This window comes from Lissotriton vulgaris, chromosome 7, assembly GCF_964263255.1.
Source record: "Lissotriton vulgaris chromosome 7, aLisVul1.2, whole genome shotgun sequence".
Lineage (NCBI taxonomy): Eukaryota > Metazoa > Chordata > Amphibia > Caudata > Salamandridae > Lissotriton > Lissotriton vulgaris.
In genome coordinates, this window is record NC_141695.1 from 1,739,362,018 (window position 1) to 1,739,382,071 (window position 20,054).

General features: G+C 40.7%; 1 protein-coding gene across 1 annotated transcript in view; it reads left to right on the top strand.

Moving 5' to 3' along the window:
- Window positions 1–19,830, top strand: part of LOC147706531 (uncharacterized) — a 97,317-nt gene extending 77,487 nt beyond the window's left edge. Inside the window, exon 6 of the mRNA XM_086932998.1 lies at window positions 18,096–19,830. Coding sequence (XP_086789124.1) covers window positions 18,096–18,385 — 290 coding nt within the window. The 3' untranslated portion in view covers window positions 18,386–19,830. The remainder of the gene's footprint in view (window positions 1–18,095) is intronic.
- The last annotated feature ends 224 nt before the right edge of the window (window positions 19,831–20,054 follow it).

Consider the following 20,054-nt stretch of genomic DNA (forward strand, 5'->3'; position numbering starts at 1 on the left):
ATTAATTTATTAATTGATATATATGTTCTGTAGCGGGTTGTGGGTTTATAGGGGAATAGGGTGGGAAGTAATTTAATTATGGTAAGTTGATTAATAATTAGTAGGATTAATTAATTAATTATAATTAATTGCTAATTAATATTGATTAATTGGGAAAAAATTAATTGATTGATATATATTTTCTGTAGCGGGATGTGGGTTTATAGGGGAATGGGGTGGGGAGTAATTTAATAATAATTAATTAATTCATATATGTTTTTAAAAATTTATATTTAATTTATTGGGAAATAATTATTATTAATTAGTTAATTAATTATTATAATTTTGTACATATTTAAAATTATTAATTAATTGGTAATTAAATTATATTAATTAGTTACATTAATTAGAATAATTTATTTATATATATAATTTTTAGTTACTGTTAATTAATTAATTGGGGAAAAATAATATTAATTATTAAATTATATTAATTACAGCTAATGTGCTAATATATTTACTTTATTTGTTATTGTTAATTAATAATTAATTGCTAATTAAATAATATTAATTAAGTTTGGGTAAAGGAGTATTTTTAGGGTTCAGGGTCAGTTTTGGGTTTTTGGGTAAAGGGGTATTTTTAGTGTTCAGGGTCAGTTTTGAGTTTTTGGGTAAAGGGGTTTTTTTAGGGTTCAGGGTCAGTTTTCAGTTCTTGGGTAAAGGGGTATTTTTTGGGTTCAGGGTCAGTTTTCAGTTCTTGGGTAAAGGGGTATTTTTTGGGTTCAGGGTCAGTTTTCAGTTTTTGGGTAAAGGGGTATTTTTAGTGTTCAGGGTCAGTTTTCAGTTTTTGGGTAAAGGGGTATTTTTAGTGTTCAGGGTCAGTTTTCAGTTCTTGGGTAAAGGGGTATTTTTAGTGTTCAGGGTCAGTTTTCAGTTCTTGGGCAAAGGGGTATTTTTAGGGTTCAGGGTCAGTTTTCAGTTTTTGGGTAAAGGGGTATTTTTAGGGTTTAGGGTCAGTTTTCAGTTTTTGGGTAAAGGGTTATTTTTAGGGTTCAGGGTCAGTTTTCAGTTTTTGGGTAAAGGGGTATTTTTAGGGTTCAGGGTCAGTTTTCAGTTCTTGGGTAAAGGGGTATTTATTGGGTTCAGGGTCAGTTGTCAGTTTTTGGGTAAAGGGGTATTTTTTGGGTTCAGGGTCAGTTTTCAGTTTTTGGGTAAAGGGGTATTTTTAGGGTTCAGGGTCAGTTTCAGTTCTTGGGTAAAGGGGTGTTTTTTGAGTTCAGGGTCAGTTTTCCCTACTGTTGCACTCTCTGGAGTAGGAATAGAAATTTTTACCCTTACGCTATCCAACGTTTTATTTAATTAATTGTTAAAATATCAAATGTTTATTTTATTTTTTATATTACTTACATTTTATTTATGTTATTGTTTTATGTTTGTAAATGTGTTAGTAAATTAGAATATATTTCATTAATTTATAAATTCGTAAAATAATTATTAATACTTATTGTTCAGTGCATATATATTACATATTTACTGTATATATTTAATTAATGTATTCTTAATATATATGTATTATTTATTACTTTTAAACATTATTAGATACTTTTAAATATGTTTATTTTATTTATTAGTCTTATAGACTTAATTTTACATTTATATATTAAAAAAAAACGATATTTTTAACATCGGTATTTTTTACATCGATATTATTTTTTCGATATTTTTGTACTTACCATGTTGTAGATAGGATGTCGATATTTTTGCCCTCGATATTGTTGACTCGATATTCTTGTAGGTCGATATTTCTGTGGTCGAAATTCTGTCAGTGATTCGTCCTGCGCCAGGCCAAGAGAGCCGGAGCGGACATCCTCCTTTTGCAGGAGGCCCATTTGATGGGTTCCAAGGTTCTTTGCCTGCAGCGCTATGGCTCCCAGCAGGTCTTTCACGCTGGGTTTATGCAAGGTTCTAGAGGGATGGCGGTTTTAATTCACTGTAGGGTCCCGTATGTGCATGTGCAGCAATGGTTGGATCCACAGGGGCGATACGTATTTTTTCGGGGCATGATTGGGGAGGACCCTATCGTGTTGGGATGTATGTATGACCCTCCCCCTTTACAGTGGTCCTTAGTTGAACGGCTGCTCTCCATGTGGGCAGATATGCCGGACGTGGCCTCAGTAGTGGGTGGAGATTGGAATGATGTAATGGATATGGGTAGAGACAGAAGTAGGACGGGAGGGGGCTTGGGCGGCACGAATCCCACAAAATTGCACTCATTGGTTACTGGCCTGGATTGGGTGGACACCTGACGACACACGCATGGAGACAAGAGGGAGTTTACCTACCTCTCAGCAGTAAATAAATCATTCTAGAGGATAGACTATGTTTTTGTCCCCCGGGCGACGGTGAGAAGTGTGGTGTCTGCTGGGATCCTCCCCAGGGGGCTGTCGGACCACTCTCCGGTGTTTGTGGAGTTGCAGCTGGGCAGGGGGCAGCAGCCCTTTTGCTGGCGCCTAGCGGTATGGCACTTGCAGAATCCCGACTACGAGAGGCACATGCGGGAGGCGATTGCGGACTATTTTGTCGCAAATGGGTTTCTAGCGCAGTAACACTCTGGGAGGCGCTGAAGCCCACTCTCCGAGGGGCGGATATAGCATGGTGTTTGGCGGCCCGTAGAAAATGTTGGGACGCGTTGGTCAAGGCGTCCGGACAAATTTATTGCGGATCTCCCGTCCAAAGCGGTGTCCGATGATACGCGCCAATGGCTGGAGCTCCCCCTCTCAGTGGAAGAATTGGGCAAGGCCCCTGGGAGAACTTAATACTGGGAAGGCTCCGGGACCCAATGGGTTCCCCGCTGAGTTCCATCATCCGTACAATTTACAGCTGGTGTCATATTATCGGGCGGCGGTAGAGGAGGCCGGTCAGCTCCCCCCAGGCTGGCGACATGCGGAGGTGGTGGTGTTTCATAAGCCTGGTCGGCCTCCAGAGCAACACGCCTCTTACCGCCCCCTTTTCTCTTCTCAATTTGTAGGCAAAGGTTTTAGCCAAGGCTCTGGCCAACCGCCTCCTGCCGCATATCCCGGCTTTGGTCCACCCAGACCAGGCCGGGTTCATGCCCAAAGGGCGACGCAGCACAAAATATAGCAGGCCCACGTAGCATTGGTAGCGGTCCGACGGGCAGGGGTACCAGCTGCGTTCCTGCTGGCGGACATGGACAGGGCGTTTGATTCCCTGAGCTGGGTCTACCTGTTCGCCCTCCTGTGTAGGCTTAATCTTGGCCCCCGGTTTCTGTCGTATGTGAGACTACTATATATCGAATTGACAGCGTCGGTCCGTGTGGCAGGTGCGGTGTCGTCTGGCTTCCCAATCCATTGAGGCACCAGGCAGGGGGGCCCCCTATCGCCTTATTTATTTGCCCAAGCCATGGAGCCTTTAGCGGCCTGGGTGCGAATTGATGCACAGTTGGAGGGGTTTGAGTGGGCTACTGGTCTTTCAGTTAGGATCGCATTGTACGCGGACAATGTCCTTTTCTTTCTAGCGGCATTGGATAGGTCGGGACGCGGATCCTGGAGATCATGCGAATATTTGGTGAGGCGTCCGGGCTTTACATGAACCCTCGTAAGTCTACACTATGTGTACCGGGGGCTCAGGATGGAGCGGGTGCAAGGGCGTCCGCACTTTAGGTGGCGGTGGGTGACCTCAAATATCTGGGCGTCTTCCTCTCAGAAGTGCTGGTTGTGTCATGGGAGCGGAATGTGGCACCAGTTTGGGAGCGCGTGCGGACGGATATCAAAACCTGGTCCCGCATGCCACTAATGATCTATGGCAGGTCGGCAATATTCAAGATGGTCGCACTCCCCCGCCTGCTGTACCAGTTGCAGAATCACCCGTACCCGATCGCGCCCAGGTGGTTCCGGCTGGTAAATTCAGCACTGGGGCAGTTTCTCTGGGGAGGGGGGAGCGGTGCGTGCCGCATTACGTACGTGCTTTCTCTCCACTTACTGTGGAGGCCTATAGACCTCAGATATTCTTTCATATTATCAGGCCTCGCACCTGTTGGTCCTTAACGAGTGGTGGTATGGGGACAGGGGGGACCCGGCCTATGCTCTGGAACGGTACATGATGGGGCAATCCACTCTCCATACGATACTCTATTCAGCTGCGCTGCATGGTGCATTGCCGGCAGTGACAAAAGTAGTCTTCCAAATTTGGCGGCAATCTCTGAGGCGCATGGGGTGGTGGAATACACTAACAGAAGAACCCCCCTATGGCACAATGGGTGCCTGCCTGACCTGACGGCTCTACGGGGCTTTCGGGATGGGATGCTATAGGCATCTCCCCCCTAGGTGATGTTGTGCGGGATTGCTCCCTCAAATCATTTCGAGATCTGCAAGTGGAATTTAGCATGCCCCAATTGCAGTTCTTCTGATACCTCCAGTTCAGACATGCACTTACCCCCAGTCTGGAGGGCCTTGACTAAATCCCAGAGTTTAGCCCACTGGAATCGAAGGTTTTTATGGGTGACCTGGAGACCAAAAAAGATATCTTGGATATACCAGACTCTGGTCACCCACAGTGCGGCCCAACTGGAGAAATTACGGGGGCGTGTGAAGAGGATGTGGGGGTCTTGGAGGAAGAAGACTGGAGGGAGGCCTTAGCCGCACCTCGGGGGCAGCCATAGCAATGCGTCTCCGCCTCATCCAATTTAAATACCTTCACCGAGTTTATTTTACTCGGGTACGATTGTGGCGGGCGGGACTGATTGCATCCCCGGAATGCCTCCGGTGTGGTGGGACGGAAGGCACATTCCTGGATACAGTCTGGCAATGTTCGTCTCTAGACCATTTTTGGAGAGGGATATTCGCCTGCCTCTCTCGCTTCCACGTACACCACAGTTTGCCCTGCTGCATGTGATGGAAGGGATTGTGAGCAATATCTATAAACAGCATCTGTTACAGTTGCGCCTCACATTGGCGAAACAAGATAGGAAAGATAGGCGGGCCCCCTCGGTGGCCGCCTGGAAAAACGGCCTTGACTTCTGCATGGGGTTGGAGCAGCCAATCTTTGTGGCCCGGGGATGCCCGCGTAAGCATTACAAAATCTGGAACCGGTGGGCTGACTATAGGGGCTTGTGGTTGGAGCCTCTTTTTGAAACAGATGATATCCCAGTGGAATGAGGGTAGGGACGTGGTGGTTGGGCCTGGCGCGGGGGGTGTGTGTGTTTGGGTGGGCGGGTCGCGGTGGTGGGTGCGCAACTCGGGGGTGGGGGGGAAAGGTTGGGGCAAGTGGGATTGATATCCTAAATGATGCTCAATGTCAAATATGCTGGTTGCATTGTTTTCCAAAAAAGTCGATTGCTGCCTTGTAAATGTGTAACGAGATACTGCAGTGGTCTCTGGGGTACAGAGCCATGTGCCTACTGTGCAAATTGACAAATAAAGTTTGTTTTAAAAAAAAAAAAGGTTAATTGTGAATCCAAGTCAAAATGACATGTCAAATTGCTTGTGAATGAGACTGATGGTTTACCACTAGATGTTTGAAGGGCAGAATAGATTTTTTAAAAGAGGTGAATGTAAAATACTTTTTCCTTTCCCTTTAACCACCGATTGTCTGAAACTGCAGCCCAGCTCTTCATTCTGTTTGTAGCTGTATGTCTTTGCACAGCAAAAAAATGTCCATGCTTGTCGTTGGCTCTGTTTGTAAGTAGAGTATTGTAGCGTTGACCATAGCTTGACTAAGTATTTGTGGAATGCTTATTTTCTAGTGTTCTGTTGTGTTTTATGGCTGTGAGCTTGAGGAGTTCATGTCCAGGCAGTTACTTACTGGTTGGAGAGGGAGCATCAGGTCTTGCCATCTCTAAGAATAAAGCATATGTTTGTGCTTATAGCTTGTCTGTGGTGTATGAACATAAATGTTTTGATGAGTTCTGGACTGGTAACGGAAGTGACCAACTTGGTGTGTGGACCCACAAGAACTGGAGTTTGCAGCGTAGCTGTTGAGGGTGCTTTTGGGATCAGCAAGACTGCTTTCAGTGGCCCTACCATATTAACCAAAAGCTTTCCGGGCTGTCGTACGACTGCATGGCAGAAGTTTTACAGTCCATGTGAACCCAGGCCTGAGTGTATTTCTCAGTGGGTCTTTATAATGCCAATGAGCGCATCTTTGGAAGTGTAAACCCTTACCGACCTGGTGACTGGCTGTGTGAAGGACTGTGTGTCTGGAAGCTGTTACTATTTGAGAAATCCCACACCTACCCTGAACTCCCACACCTACCCTGAACCAATGTGTATTAAAAGATTGCATTAGGCTGGATAGGTCTGCTGAGGTACCTTGGTTAACTCAGGTTTCTAGGCAATTATCAAATTTAGGGTGTCCTGATCTCTTTACACATCCAAGAAAGAGGTGGCCCGGAGAGTTGAACGCTATTAAAAATAAATTCCTAGGCAGGAGGGTGTTGGAAAGGGAAATATGGAACTTAAAAAAACAACAATAAGAGGATACATTATATTGAACTCTGGGCCCCTAGAGTAACCTTTCTGGTCTTATGTTTTAACCCACACCATTGCTTGCTTTGAATAAGATTCAGGTTTAATTGTATCCACTGGTGCCTTACGTTTCCAAAGGGATCTAAACTAGGCTCCCTAAAGCCATGCACCTGTGATGATTTTTCAGATCAAGACCTATTACATTTTATGTTTATTTGTGGATTTTATAATGATCTTCGGAGTAGATATACTTGATCACGTTTTAAACACTTCCATTTTGCACAAGTGAGGCCTGCTTTGATATACCTGCAAATACTGTCTTCACCTCTGATATGTTTTGGGGTGGCGAGCTTTTTAGCAAGGGCCTTACGGCGAAGGAAAAAATTTGACTACGCAATACATGTGAGAGCAACCATGGTTTTATGAAGATATATGATAAATATCGAATAGAAATACACTTTAAGAAGGCTTACGAATCTGTAGTAGATTATTTCGTATGGGCAAATCATTATTTGAGGGTTTTAAAGACCAATGTAAGATTCGCTCATATGAGTTTGTAGATTTGTTCTTTATGATGAAATGTATGATTTTTAGGCCTTTTAATCATGGTTTGTGTATGTGCTTTTATGGTCAAAATTTAGCCGAATAAAGTTTGTTTGACTTGACTTTACTATTTGAGAAATCTACAGCCCGCAAACCAATGTGAAAAGCCAAAGCGCTGGGTGACTGAAAGCTTCTGTTTTTATTTAATGAGGAACCAACGTCTCGCAAAACATTGCGAAAGGCGCTGGAGGTGAATTGCAGCTGTGCATGGGATGAGTGATTATAGATTCTTGTCAGAGAAGTTCAGAGGAGCACACAGAGCATGATCCAAGAAACGAAAGGTCGCAGTGCATATGTGAATCTTGTTCCCGAGCAGCACAATCGGGAGACTGGTAGGCACAGATCCTTTACAGCCACATAGCCATTGCCACTGCAAACAAATGATACAAGTAAAAGTAACCCAGACACTCCCATTCTTTTCTTTGTTCTCTAACGATCAGAGGTCAATTGTTGCAAAGCTCCTCTTAGAGAGGAAAAAGGAAATCAAGAAAAGACAACTGAACAATGAAAGAAATTCAAAAAGACTTTGCAGTCTCATTAAATATAGAAGTAAGGGGCTGTGGTTATAATAGGTTAATTGAAGGTGGTTATTTTCCATTGTTTGTAGATTTGTGCTTATTTAACCATCTATTGTTCTACATGTTTAGTCTCCAACATGGAATCATAAGCAATATTACCACACCCATTGTTTTTATCTCATCCAGGAATTCCACCCATTGATTGGGAAGAGTGGATAGATATATTTAGAAATTACCTAGAAGCCCTAGATGGTCAAAACTTTCATTCTTCTCACAGAAAGCTCCATTATTGAGTGCATTGCATTTGAGAAGAAGGGGCAGAATGTATTTAGGTTTTTATCAATTTCTGTCGGGAGTGATGGTCAACAAATAGAAGACACCCATATTAAAATCAAGAAAAGGCTGGAGAGAAGATTTGCCAAAGACAGAAACATAGTTATGCACTCAACCATAAAGACCAGTCGAAACAGTGAAAGAGTTAGTTTCCAGATTGCGGGACTTACCTAACAAACGCAAATTTGGTGCAATGACAGATGAATTAATCCATGATCGATTATTTGAGCAATATTGATGCAAGAAAATGCAAGAGAGACATTGGGCAGCAAAAATCCTTCTCTTAACCACATGGCTGCTGGGCGTTGTCCCCCCCTGTGCTGGAAAATGCCATTTTAGTGGCACCATGACGAGCTCAGCTCGTCATCAGCACACGACACCCGTGGGTGATGACGAGCTCGTCATCAGCATCGAAAGGGTTAAAAATGCCATTATAATAGCAAAGGTCATAAAGCAGCAAGACTTATGCATGAAGGAAATTGAAAAGAACAGTGGGGCTGTCTCTTGCATTGATCAAGATTAAACAGAGGTAGCCGCTACCAGCAAGGGGTTTGCTACAAGAAGCAAGAAGATTCTATCTAATAGGAACACGAGGAGAGAAAATGTGTATCAGGTCTGGTAGCAATTTTCATAATGCAGACTTTAAAAATTTTTGGCAATTGGAGCGGAATGCAGATAACGTGGGCATGAGAGTCACTTTGCACGCATGTGTAAGAATGGTGCTAAACTTAAAGTGGCTGCAGTACAAGTAAATTCGACAGAGGTTGAAGGGGTGGACATAACTCTATGCATAAATTATAATCAAGACAAGGTTGTTAGACGATGTAGACCAAAAGCTGAATTTAAAATCAAAGGGAGATTGGTTCATCTTATGGTGGATTCAGGGTCCCTGTATACTATTGTACCAAAGGACATGTTTTAGAAGAGTGGCAGGCATTTGTTTACTCCTCAAAGATATAAATCCAGGTGGCCATCAGAGGGAGAAAATGTACGTTATTGGGAATATGCCAACTAAAACATAGTTTCAGGACAGATATGAGGAGGAAAAAGTGGATGTTGGTGAGATTGGTCCCCCAATTTTGGGGTGGGAACACCAGTATGACTTACACGTAATGATTAATCCAGAACTCCCAACCAAGTCATGGTGGTGGATGACATAACAGTAAATAAGATAATTGAAGGAGCAAAAAGAGTGTTTTCTAACAAATTGGGAGAATGGAAATATCATGTCCATAAGATTGTGATTAAACCTGGAGCTGTGCCTGTTCAAGTAAGTTGAGGAAAGTGCCTATAATTGCCAGACAGAAAGTAAAGTGCATGTTGGGAATACATGGTCAATGAGGGTATAATTGTACTTACTGAGAATTCTAGTTGAATTTCTCCCATGGTATTCACAGGAAAATCAGAAGGCAGTTTCTGCTTTTGTGTCAACTTGTGCACAGTCAATCAGAACATTGTTGTGGATAATTATCCATCACTGAATTGGTGCTACTGCTCAAGGGTAGCAAGTTGTTTAGCAAAGAGCGCTAACCATCAAATTAGATTACTCAAGGACTCAAAACATCTTACGGCTTTTATAACAATAAAGGGAGTTTACCAGTTTACAAAGTTGCCATTTTGGCTATCTTCAGCCACAAGTGTATTACAGAGGAAAATGGGAGAGGTGTTTAAGAGGATGAAAGGTGTGATCTATTTTCAAGCTGACATCCTAGTTTTTGGACAAAAGGAGGATGGTCATAATATTGCTCTCAAGCTGAGGTGGGTTTGACTCTAAAAAAGAAAAATGTGAATTCTTGATGGAAGAGGTAGAATACACGGGCTATACATTGTCAGCTGCAGGGGCCAGACCTAAACGAGATTTACTTGAAGTGATAAGCATGGCCCTTGCTCCTAAGGATAAAGCCCAACGGAGATCTTTCTTAGGTCTTTTGAGGGAATAAACAGATAATTGTAAAACAATTTAGAGAATGGATGTAAATTTCAGCTTGAAGAGAGCCAGCAAGGTTGTTTTGAAACTTTATACGGCCTTAGCCATTCCAAGTGGCTGGTGGTAAAACTGAAGTGTAAAATCCCCACAAGGAACATAATCAAAGTTCTAGTGAAGATGTTAAATGTTAAATGGTACCCAGTTAACATCAGAAGAGATTAAGCAATTGTTGGATTATTTAACTGAATTGAATTGAATAAGCCTGTAGGCATCCCTGGGCTGATAGTGCAGCACAGAAGCATCAAGATAAGTTTGAATACTTTATTGAAGGGGAATATTCTGGAAAAGCCAGGTTTTAAGCATTTTTCGGAAGGGATGTAGCTGATTTACAGCACGTAAAGACAGTGTGAGGGTGTTTACCAGTTTATATGAGAAGGAACACCCTACAAATCTTTACCTTCTAACTCGAGGTATTTTCGCCAGGTATGCATTTGAGGAGTGAAGGGGTCTTTGAGGGAGATTGAAAGAGAGCAGGGAGCAGGAAGTCCATTGCCCCACAGTTCCTTATGGGGAATGCAGAAGGAGTTTAACTTTATTCTCGCATCCACAGGGAGCAAATGTAGAGAATTCAGAGCTTATCGGGCAGACAGGTTTCTAGGTATATTGAGCAACAACTGTGCAGCAAAGTTTTGAGCTACATGAAGTTTCCTTGTTGTGGCATTTGGAGCTCCCAGATAAAGGGAGTTATCATAATCCAGGTGAGCGAGAATGAGGGTTGGACTATCAGCCTCTTAGCAGTGAAAGGTAGAAAAGGAAGAATCTTACGAAGCATTCCAAGGAAGCCATAAGAAGTGGCCGCAAGCTTCACTGCCTGACGGTTAAATTTAGGAGATTTTTCTAGCCATATACCAAGGATTTTAATGTTGGTTTTAGGGACCTAAATAACTTGGACAATTTAGTTCCAGGCCCAGGTTTAAGTTGTTGCCCAGGAGAATGAGCTCAGTTTTGTCTCCATTGAACTTGAGACAAGAATATTCCATCCACTTGGCCACCTTTTCAAGACATAAGTCTAGAGAAAATTAGGGGAGTATTGGTTTATTATTGTGGACTTATTGTGGCAAATACACTCATGCACATCACTATACAATCCCCAGGCAAATGGTATAGTTGAGAGGGCAAAAGCGAATGGCAAAAGGGGTGATTAAGACGGGATTGGAAAGCAGCAGTGATGTTAAATCGATGGTGAGTGATCTTGCTTGGACATAAAGAATAACAGAGAATATTGCTATTGAGAAAATTCCATTCAGTGTGATGAGAGGGAGAAAGGCTAATACAAAGATGTCACCAGCATGGATGAAAGAGATATGTGTCAAGAAAACATGGAATGTGTTGGGGAGAGTGGTAGAAGTATAGTTGCCAATGATAGGTGGTAGATCTTGTTAAAGTAAGGTCCGGATGCGTTCAAGGTGGTTTGATTAAGGTTTGTGAGCCACAAAGTTTGTATGAGCCATACAAGATGAGAAAGGTGGATGATATGTTTGTTGTTTTGGAAAGTGGTGAGGGTTGGAATTTAAGAAGAGAGGCTTTGGATAAGGAAGTTGATGTATGTATAAACATAGATTGTTCTTATTTATAGCATTGACTGTAGCCCGTTTATGTAAAGCGGGGATTGGCTATGTCCTGAACCACCAAGGTTTGAGGTTTGGGGGGCGAAAATGTATAGATTAGCCAGTTTGGAATATAGTTTATATTCTTTAAAGGGGGCAAGGAAACGGAAATTGGGGCTTATGATTTGGGACCTTTTTTTGGTTCATATGAATAATTGAGGGTATTATTATGCAAATATGTATAGATGTACGACTTGTACCATATGATCTATGGCGTATTTAAATGCTAGTATATCTTATTGGGGTATCCTGAAGATTGATGGATGCCATAATTGCCTGCATGTATCGATGTATGCCTGCATGTATCGATTCGGGATCATCTTGATTATTTAGCTCCCACTGTGTATAGAGGATACTCCTATATTTTAATCTTTTGGCTGTATTAACTCTCTTGGTACATAACTCTTGTATTTAATTTTTGTATTTTGTTTTGATTCACCGAGCTTTATTGTAATAGTAACTTTTCTGAAATGTTATATCATTTGTCTAGAAGTGTGGCAATAAAATACATTTTAAAAAAATTAAAAAAAAGAAAGTTAATAAGGATATTGTTACGTATGAAGAAGTCTGTAGCAGGTTCATGTTGATGAATGATAGAGAAGTGTTGGAAAGGGGTACTGTGCATCATGAGCTCAACATGGGTGGAGGTGATGGCGGTCCCAAAAGAGCTATGGTGGAAAGTGGGCTGGTTGAGTTGAGATGAGAAATTCCCAGAACACAGAGATGTCACAGACTACCTTATTACTTGAAGGAATTTGTAACTTAAGAATTTGTTTATTGAGCTTGAATTTTGGGCTATTTTTGTCACATGCGGGGGGAAGTGTTTTGTGTTCTTGATCAAATTGTTGTGTGCTATTCTGTAAAGGAGGAAGATGTGTTGTAACTTTAAGCATACCTTGCTTAAGTATTTGTGGTTGGAGAGGGAGCATCAGGTCTTGATCATCTCTAAGAATAAAGCATTTGTTTAAGCGTAAACCTTGTCTGCAGTGTTTGATCACAAAACAAAGCAGGTATATTTCCATCATATGAGAGAGGATTACTTGAACTTCTGATTTCTAAATGCAAGATGAACCCAACAGTGGGTCAGGAGGGTGGGTGTTATTCCCAGTCGGAATCTGCCAAATACAGTAATGGAATAAAGTGACTGCCCCTGCTGTGGTATTATATTGGCTAGCAGGGGCCATCACTAAAACAATACCCAGAAACAAAGCAAGCATTCACAAGACTGACAGGCCTTGAGACCAATTACGTAGAGTCATTTGGTGAGGTGGGGGGGACACAGCCACCTCCATCCACATGCATGCATTCTACGCAGATGATTCTGATCTGTGGCATACTAATAAAGAGTTTGAGCTTTCTCCCTCTTAAACCCTTAATCATGGGGATGCAAGTAAATGGAAAAGACATGTTCTTATTTCTATCAATGCATTTCCCTCCCAGGTTTTATCAAAATGGCGATATCCATTGACTCCCATTCTTGTTAAACCTTCTCACTAGGAGTCAGTCGGGCTGGGCCGATTTGGAATACACTGAATTCTCAGAGGCTGCAAATGTCAACTATATGCAAAGTCATATGAACTCTTAAAAAACATTCTATTACCATTCTTATTCAGGGGTTGCAAAATATGAAACCATTATCACATTAAGCAAAATGGGTGCAATCCTGGTTAAAATGGCCTTGGAGGGTTGAAAGATAAGTGGCCTCGACTGTTCTCAGGGAATGTAAATTGAACATAGGTTTGAAAGTATTTTCTGTAATCGATCAATCTGGGACAAATACATAACAAGCATTGACAAAGCGAATAGGCCTGGTCTTGGCCCACTGGAGAAATGATTATTCTTTTTGGTACTGTGGTAAAGAAGATGCGAGGTAGCCAGTAGTATAGGTGAAACAGAATCATGTTTATTCATGTCTCTGGTTACATGTAAGTAGGTATGAAGGAAGCCCCACCGGGAGCAGCATCCCTGCTGCTCAGCCCACACACTTAACTCACACTCTCTCAAGCCATGCACACATCAGAATTCTAATTACATTACTGTTTGTATTGCAATCATATGCCACATAAATAAAAATAAGACAAAATCAGATTTCAGCTTCCGAAAAGTGGTGGCCTTATGTTTCCGATAACATATTGAAATTTAACATTTTATTGCAGGCAGGTGTACATGGAAAATGTATATTAACCCATTTTAATATTAATGCGCACCAAAGGAAAATATGTTTCTTCTTGGTGCAAAGAAATGTACTACTAACTTTGAATTACTAATCTGAAGTCATAGTTAAACTCAGGACAACTATGAAAATGAATAATGGATAAAGAATGGAAATCAAAAAAGCATTGGAAATTCAATGTATTGGGCCACTTGCTCTGGTCCTGAAGTCCACTTCCTTTAGCTGGAATGGCACATGTGATTGTGTAAACTGCTGTCACTCACAGTGCATGACAGCTAAAGGCAGAAGTGGGATGAGCCCTTCCCCATGCTATATGCTGTGGGGGAATCAGAGGGGAAGCATGGAGTGGGGCTGTTGCCAACAACATATGCAGCACTCGGGATAAACAAAGAGATGAATTTATAAAGGAGATTGCCCGTTTTCCTTAAACATACATCATCTATTTTCTATGGACTCCTGTTACATCAACTATGCAAAGAGCACTAGTAGATTACCACAGGTGTCCGGGCAACTTCAAGTTTTCCAACATCTTTGGGGAAGTAATTATTGATCCTCAAACTTAGAACCCAATATTTCTGGACGCCAAGATTTCAGAGGAGCTGTGGGGGCTGCAAGCAGCTGTTGTACCTTGCATCCCTCATGCTTGAGCTGGGGAGCAGAAAAAGCTCCCCCCAAATGAAGTGATCTCTTTCCTCCCAATGGACACCAACCCCTGACCACCCCAACAAACAAGGTATTTGATATACCATTTTACTATCATAGTAATAAGAAGGATCGGGGGCGGGTTGGAGGGATGAGGTGTTGTGCCCACCTGCAGTTCTAGTTCAAAGTGGAGTTTGTCGTAGGCCTAAACAAATATAACATTCATTGCCAAGTTTAAAAAAAACAAAAAACAAGCCAGTGTGCTTTACCATTATTTGTGCTGTTTGTGACTGCTTTTAATTCTACAACAGGACTACTTTTGAGTATAAATGCATATTGTGATATAGCAGAATGCCATCACTCAGAAAGCTGTAAGCCAATGGCCGAAGCAGGTTTGTCATGTGCCTCATGCTGTATGCTGTGGTAGGTGGAGCAAAAATATGAATGACATAACAGACCAATTGATAAAGAAGGCTGGCTAAAAACCCCTATAATATGGTGCACCTATATGTTTAACTAAATTCATATGGCCTGGAAAATTGCTAGACCTAAAGAAATGATGTAGGGACTCAGTTCCAATTCCATAGCTACTACAGGTAGTCTATAAAGGTACTGTACATGAGACCTCCAACATGTTTTTAATGTAATGAAGGCAACACTATAAGTACTAGTGGTGAATTTTTTTGAGACATTTGTATCATAAGGTATTTTTAAGGAGTGAAGGAAATGTAAGGGTAAGCCAATAAATTCCACAATTTAGTTCAGAGGAAAGAGCAGACAGCTTGATTAAAGCTATGAGTCTTAATATCTATATATGTGTCTAATTTAAAATCATTTAGGGAGATAGTTGACATGATCACATCAGATCCGAATCATAGATGTAGAGTAGTCTTCTTAAGAATAAGGTAACTGTATTTTTAAATTCCTTCAAGTTCTTCCCATATTAAGATACAGACAGACAAAAAACCCTCGAGTTTGGCTCTGCACATACTGAAAAAATAAAAAAGAGCCAAATTTGAGACGCACAATCTCACTTGGGATACTCAAATAGGAAACTTCAGCCTGTTCTAGCATTGATTCTTCTGGAACAATTATTATATTAAATACTTTTAAAAACAAAGAGAAGGAAACTGTATTATATTTTGAAAAGAAGACCTTACCCCAATATTGGTATTATATGTTTACTTTTTTAACAATACCACTTGGAGAGACCAGGATAATTTGGAGGGTATGGTAATATTTCGGTAGGTGTATGTTTATGTAATTTTCAAATTTCTGCTTTCAACAGATTAGCTAAAAACACAGAAAGACCTACTAAAGATCAAGATTTAAGTTTTAGTCAAGTTTATCCTAAGACCAATTTCCTTACAGTACTGCAATATAAAATCCAAGGATCTCTGGAATCCAGTATGCATTGTGTGCACTAAGATAGGATCTTCTACATAACTCATGGCTGGTATTTTTTGCTGTCTAACTTTGGAGAGTAGCAATTAACCCTCTCAATTAGGGAAAATATTTAAAAAAAATGGGTGGCAAAATACAACCCTGTTTGAACCCAGAACCAGTTAGTTGGAATAATTGCTAATATGTGCTTCTACCCAGGAAGTTTCACTTAACCTTTCTACAAAATACAATAACATATAATCAATATATAGGGCTTTTATCTTGGACACAAGTGTCTTCCTACCAACCCCATTAAAGACAATATTGAAATCAATTAGACAACAGTAAACAGCATTGTTATTCCAGTGCAAGTTCCTGTTAATGATTGCGTTTAGAGTAGCAATGGAGTCACAGGTACTGTTAAGGGATCTATAGCCCATCTGCATCCAGTTAAGAATCCGTTCTCTTTGGAACCAGTTCTCAATGGCATGCACCAGAAATTTAGAGACTACTTTGCTGTTGATGTCTAACATGGCTGGGAGGCTATTCTTTTTAATTTCATTCATAGGCCCTTTCTTATAAACAAAGATTAATGTCCTTCCTGACTAAGCTGGATTACTTCCATGCTATAGCACATGATCAAATAAAGTCTTCAACTGCCAGGACCTTAATAGGAAGTTGGATATGAGCACTGACAGAGAAGCTGGGAGTCTAGGGGCCTGGGAATTTCTGAGGAATACAATCAATATTTGGATATCTGAGAGTGAGATAATAAAGCTTCAGTCAAGTTACAAAGAACCAGATTCATACTTGGGTTTATGCAAACACCCTAGAGAGCTTTGATCAGGGCATGGACGTCATGTTCAGCTACAGCAAGAACAGGGCTGATGAGTCGCAGAAAAACCAGCCAAAAGCTTTAGTGTCACTTCTTTTACATTTAGCAAATATGGATGCCTTTATGTGTTCCTTATAAGATATTTTTGTGTGCTCAACAGTAGCTTTGTACACCATTCTAGTTGGTATTACAGCATTTTTGTAGAATGACAAATTAGAGGATATATTTAGGGAATGGAAAGCTGAGGTATATTTCAAACTTATGAATAATCACTGATCTAATTAACAAACCAACCATAATCCCAGGCATAAACAATGGTAGCACGGGAGCTGTTTGATCTGACAGAAATCTACCATTTGGGGACCAGAGTTTTAGCTTCACTAGCTCAGTATGAAGCCATTTAATCCTAAAGCTGCTGCTAGATTCAGGATAGATAGGCGATTTGGGATACCCCGTATGTTGTTGCAAAAGGCAAAATCTTAATCATGGTCTTCAGTGCCTGAAACAAATCAAATATACGTAAGACCAATAGGAAGGGGACATATTTTGCAAGCAATTAGTATTGATGAAGATGAGTAATGTGTTACTCTAACCGGAGTAACATATACATTAACTTAAAGAAAGGCACAATCTTACACCTGATTGTAAATCCACAAAGATAACCAGGAAATTGTTGTGACCAGGGGCTAATACAATTCATTGACACCCACTAATTTATTTTACCATCGAAAAAGTCTACCTGTAGGACGTTGATGAGTTATAGGCACACTTCTGACATTAAAGAAAATGAAACGATCAAACAATAAATCAGATGCCAAGTTTCCTGCAGACATGCAAAATCACAAGTCCCAAGACGAGCATAAACCTTATTGTTAGCCACCATCTGCTACATTTCAGGAACACATACTTTATTTGGAGGAAAGCATGAAATGTCATTCTTTATTTCATGATCAATCCTGAATATTGTAGTCAAATCTGTTAGATCCAATTTTCAGTAAACTAAATTGTCATTCATAATTATAGTAATCATTCAGGCCAAATGCCATTTTGCTAGTTGGTGAAAATGCTGGCTCAAAGTTTTCCATTCAACAGTCCACAATTGCTCCATGGCAGATGAAATGCGTGTAATCCGTCCCATGATCTACCTCAGAATTTACTAGCTCACAATATTGAAGAGGTATCCAGTATCATTAGAAGACCTGCTTTATCAGATGACTGTGGGCCTTAGTGGCAAAGATTTTGAGACTTACTCTTGTAATCATGCTTGACATAGTCCTGCATGCCAGGAGTACGTCAAAAGTACTTGTGGAATTTGAGAGTAAGGGAGGAGTGCTACAAGATGAAGTCATAGTACTCACAGCAAACTATTTGTGAATCAGGTCCCATCTTTGTTTTAGTCAAGCCTGTAGTTTCCATTGTCTTAGAAGCAGTGGAGACCAAGCAGGAAACATATAAATGTGTGGGTTGACAACATGTTCGTGGGCATTTTAAGGCTTCATAACTACTACCAGTCTGCAGTTGCTCACTTCTTCCTCTGTGTTTCTCTCTGACAGAGCTACCCTGCAAATCTGATCGCAATTGTCCAGAGAGCACAAGCTGCTGCTTTGATGGTTCATGCGACAGCGACTGTCCGATTCAGCTTACAGCCACCATCATTCAGCAATACCATAGCACTCTGCCACCTGTGGATGGAAGCGGTGACCTTCCAAGTAGTGTGCTTTCCATGACACACAACAAAAAGTACTCCCAAACAACTACAGAAGAGAGCAACCAGCCCCATTCACCGACAGATGAGAGCAGGAACGACCTTACCACCATGGAAAATGGCAACTATCACAAGTAGTACTCCAGGTTGATTATTCGAGGTAATCAATGTAAGCAAAACATAATTAAGTAGAGGTTCAGTGATGTTTCTACATCTCAGCCCCTCTTCTCTTTAACCACTTTGGAAATATAATAGGAAGAGAAAAAATATCTGTACGTAGCTGAAGAAGATTACATCCAGTTACAGAGTCCTGTAAAACCACAATTTATAATATCCTTCAAACCCTTATTAAAGCATGGCCATTGAATTGCAGATCATATCAAGATAATGTAATATGTTGTGCTTTACCAAAACCTCATTCAAGTGACTGTAAAACATTTGGACACCAGTGTCTGCTACTCGAATTTATAGAAGTCTTACCTAAAAGATGCCTTTTTAAAGAAATCAAGAAGCAAGCAAGACATTTGTTCAACAATTACCATTAGGTGACACCATCTTTACCCAAACCATTATTCTTAACCTTTACTCCGATACAGACCCTAACAACAAGCTTGTGTCTAATTTTTAACACAACCCTAACCATTAACCAGCTTTAACAGTAATTCTTACTTTAACCTAAACCATATGTTTATGATCAGAAACAACAACCGTTATCTCTTACCCTGGTGCACTACCAGAACATTTGTTTTTTCACATTGATCTTCAAAAATATTCACTCTGGAATATTAATTACCACTATGCGCAAAAGAAGAGCAAATCTATATTCTGCTGAGTTTACCTACCTTGATCTGTAGAAAACAACAAGAGAGTGAAAAATAGGTTAAGGGAGTGCATCCACTTCCCCAAATTAACTAATAGAAACAACGTGGACAAACCCACAGGTAGGTGTCTTAACTTGTATTGACTCAATATGATGTACCAGAGTACTAATGGATTTGTAAAAAGAACCCTCACCCACCAACCTAGCTGGTGGCATGCTTATTCATTGTGTTCCCAGCTGGACTGCTGAATGCAACCCAGCTGTGCTTCAATGCCTGACTACAGCGGAGCATTTTTATTTTCAGTGAGGTGTGTGCTCAGAAGGTTGTGAGGTTAAAAATGTCTCTAAGAAATGCCCAACCGAAATTTTTTAATTAGTAGGGTCTTAGGACATGATTAAAACTAAGGTAGGGATATAGTGAAGATAAACAAATCAGTCTTCAATATCCCTTATGTGTAGGTCAACATGTTTCAGCCGTTTCTTAGAGGTACGTAGACATGGAGTTAAGACTAAAAATCTATACTTTATTACGAATGATGTAGTAGGAGTCTACAGGCAATATTTTGTAGATCAAAATGTGTGACTACAATGTCCTGACATGTAACATTGACTCTGTACTAACCTATTACCTTATCTCGAACCTGACCTGTATCTAATCTCTAAACCTAACTTTCAACTTGATTTGACTCTTTGTTTTATTATCCTGCTTCACTGAAATGTCTCTCTCCAATTGTGTTTACTCATTAAATGTTTTTTCATGCAATGCTTTCATTGAAGTCTGTTTTCTCTGAAATGTATTGGGATGGAATGGTCATTACTTTGTCACCTAATACATGGCCAGTACATGTTTTGCTTTTTATAGTGTTTTTCTTTACAACAACTTCCCATACAACAGGCAGTTTTGGCAGTTTTAAACAACTGGTAGGATACTTTAGTAATGTAGACACTAGCTGCAATAGTCTGCATTACAACCTTCAGATACCAGAT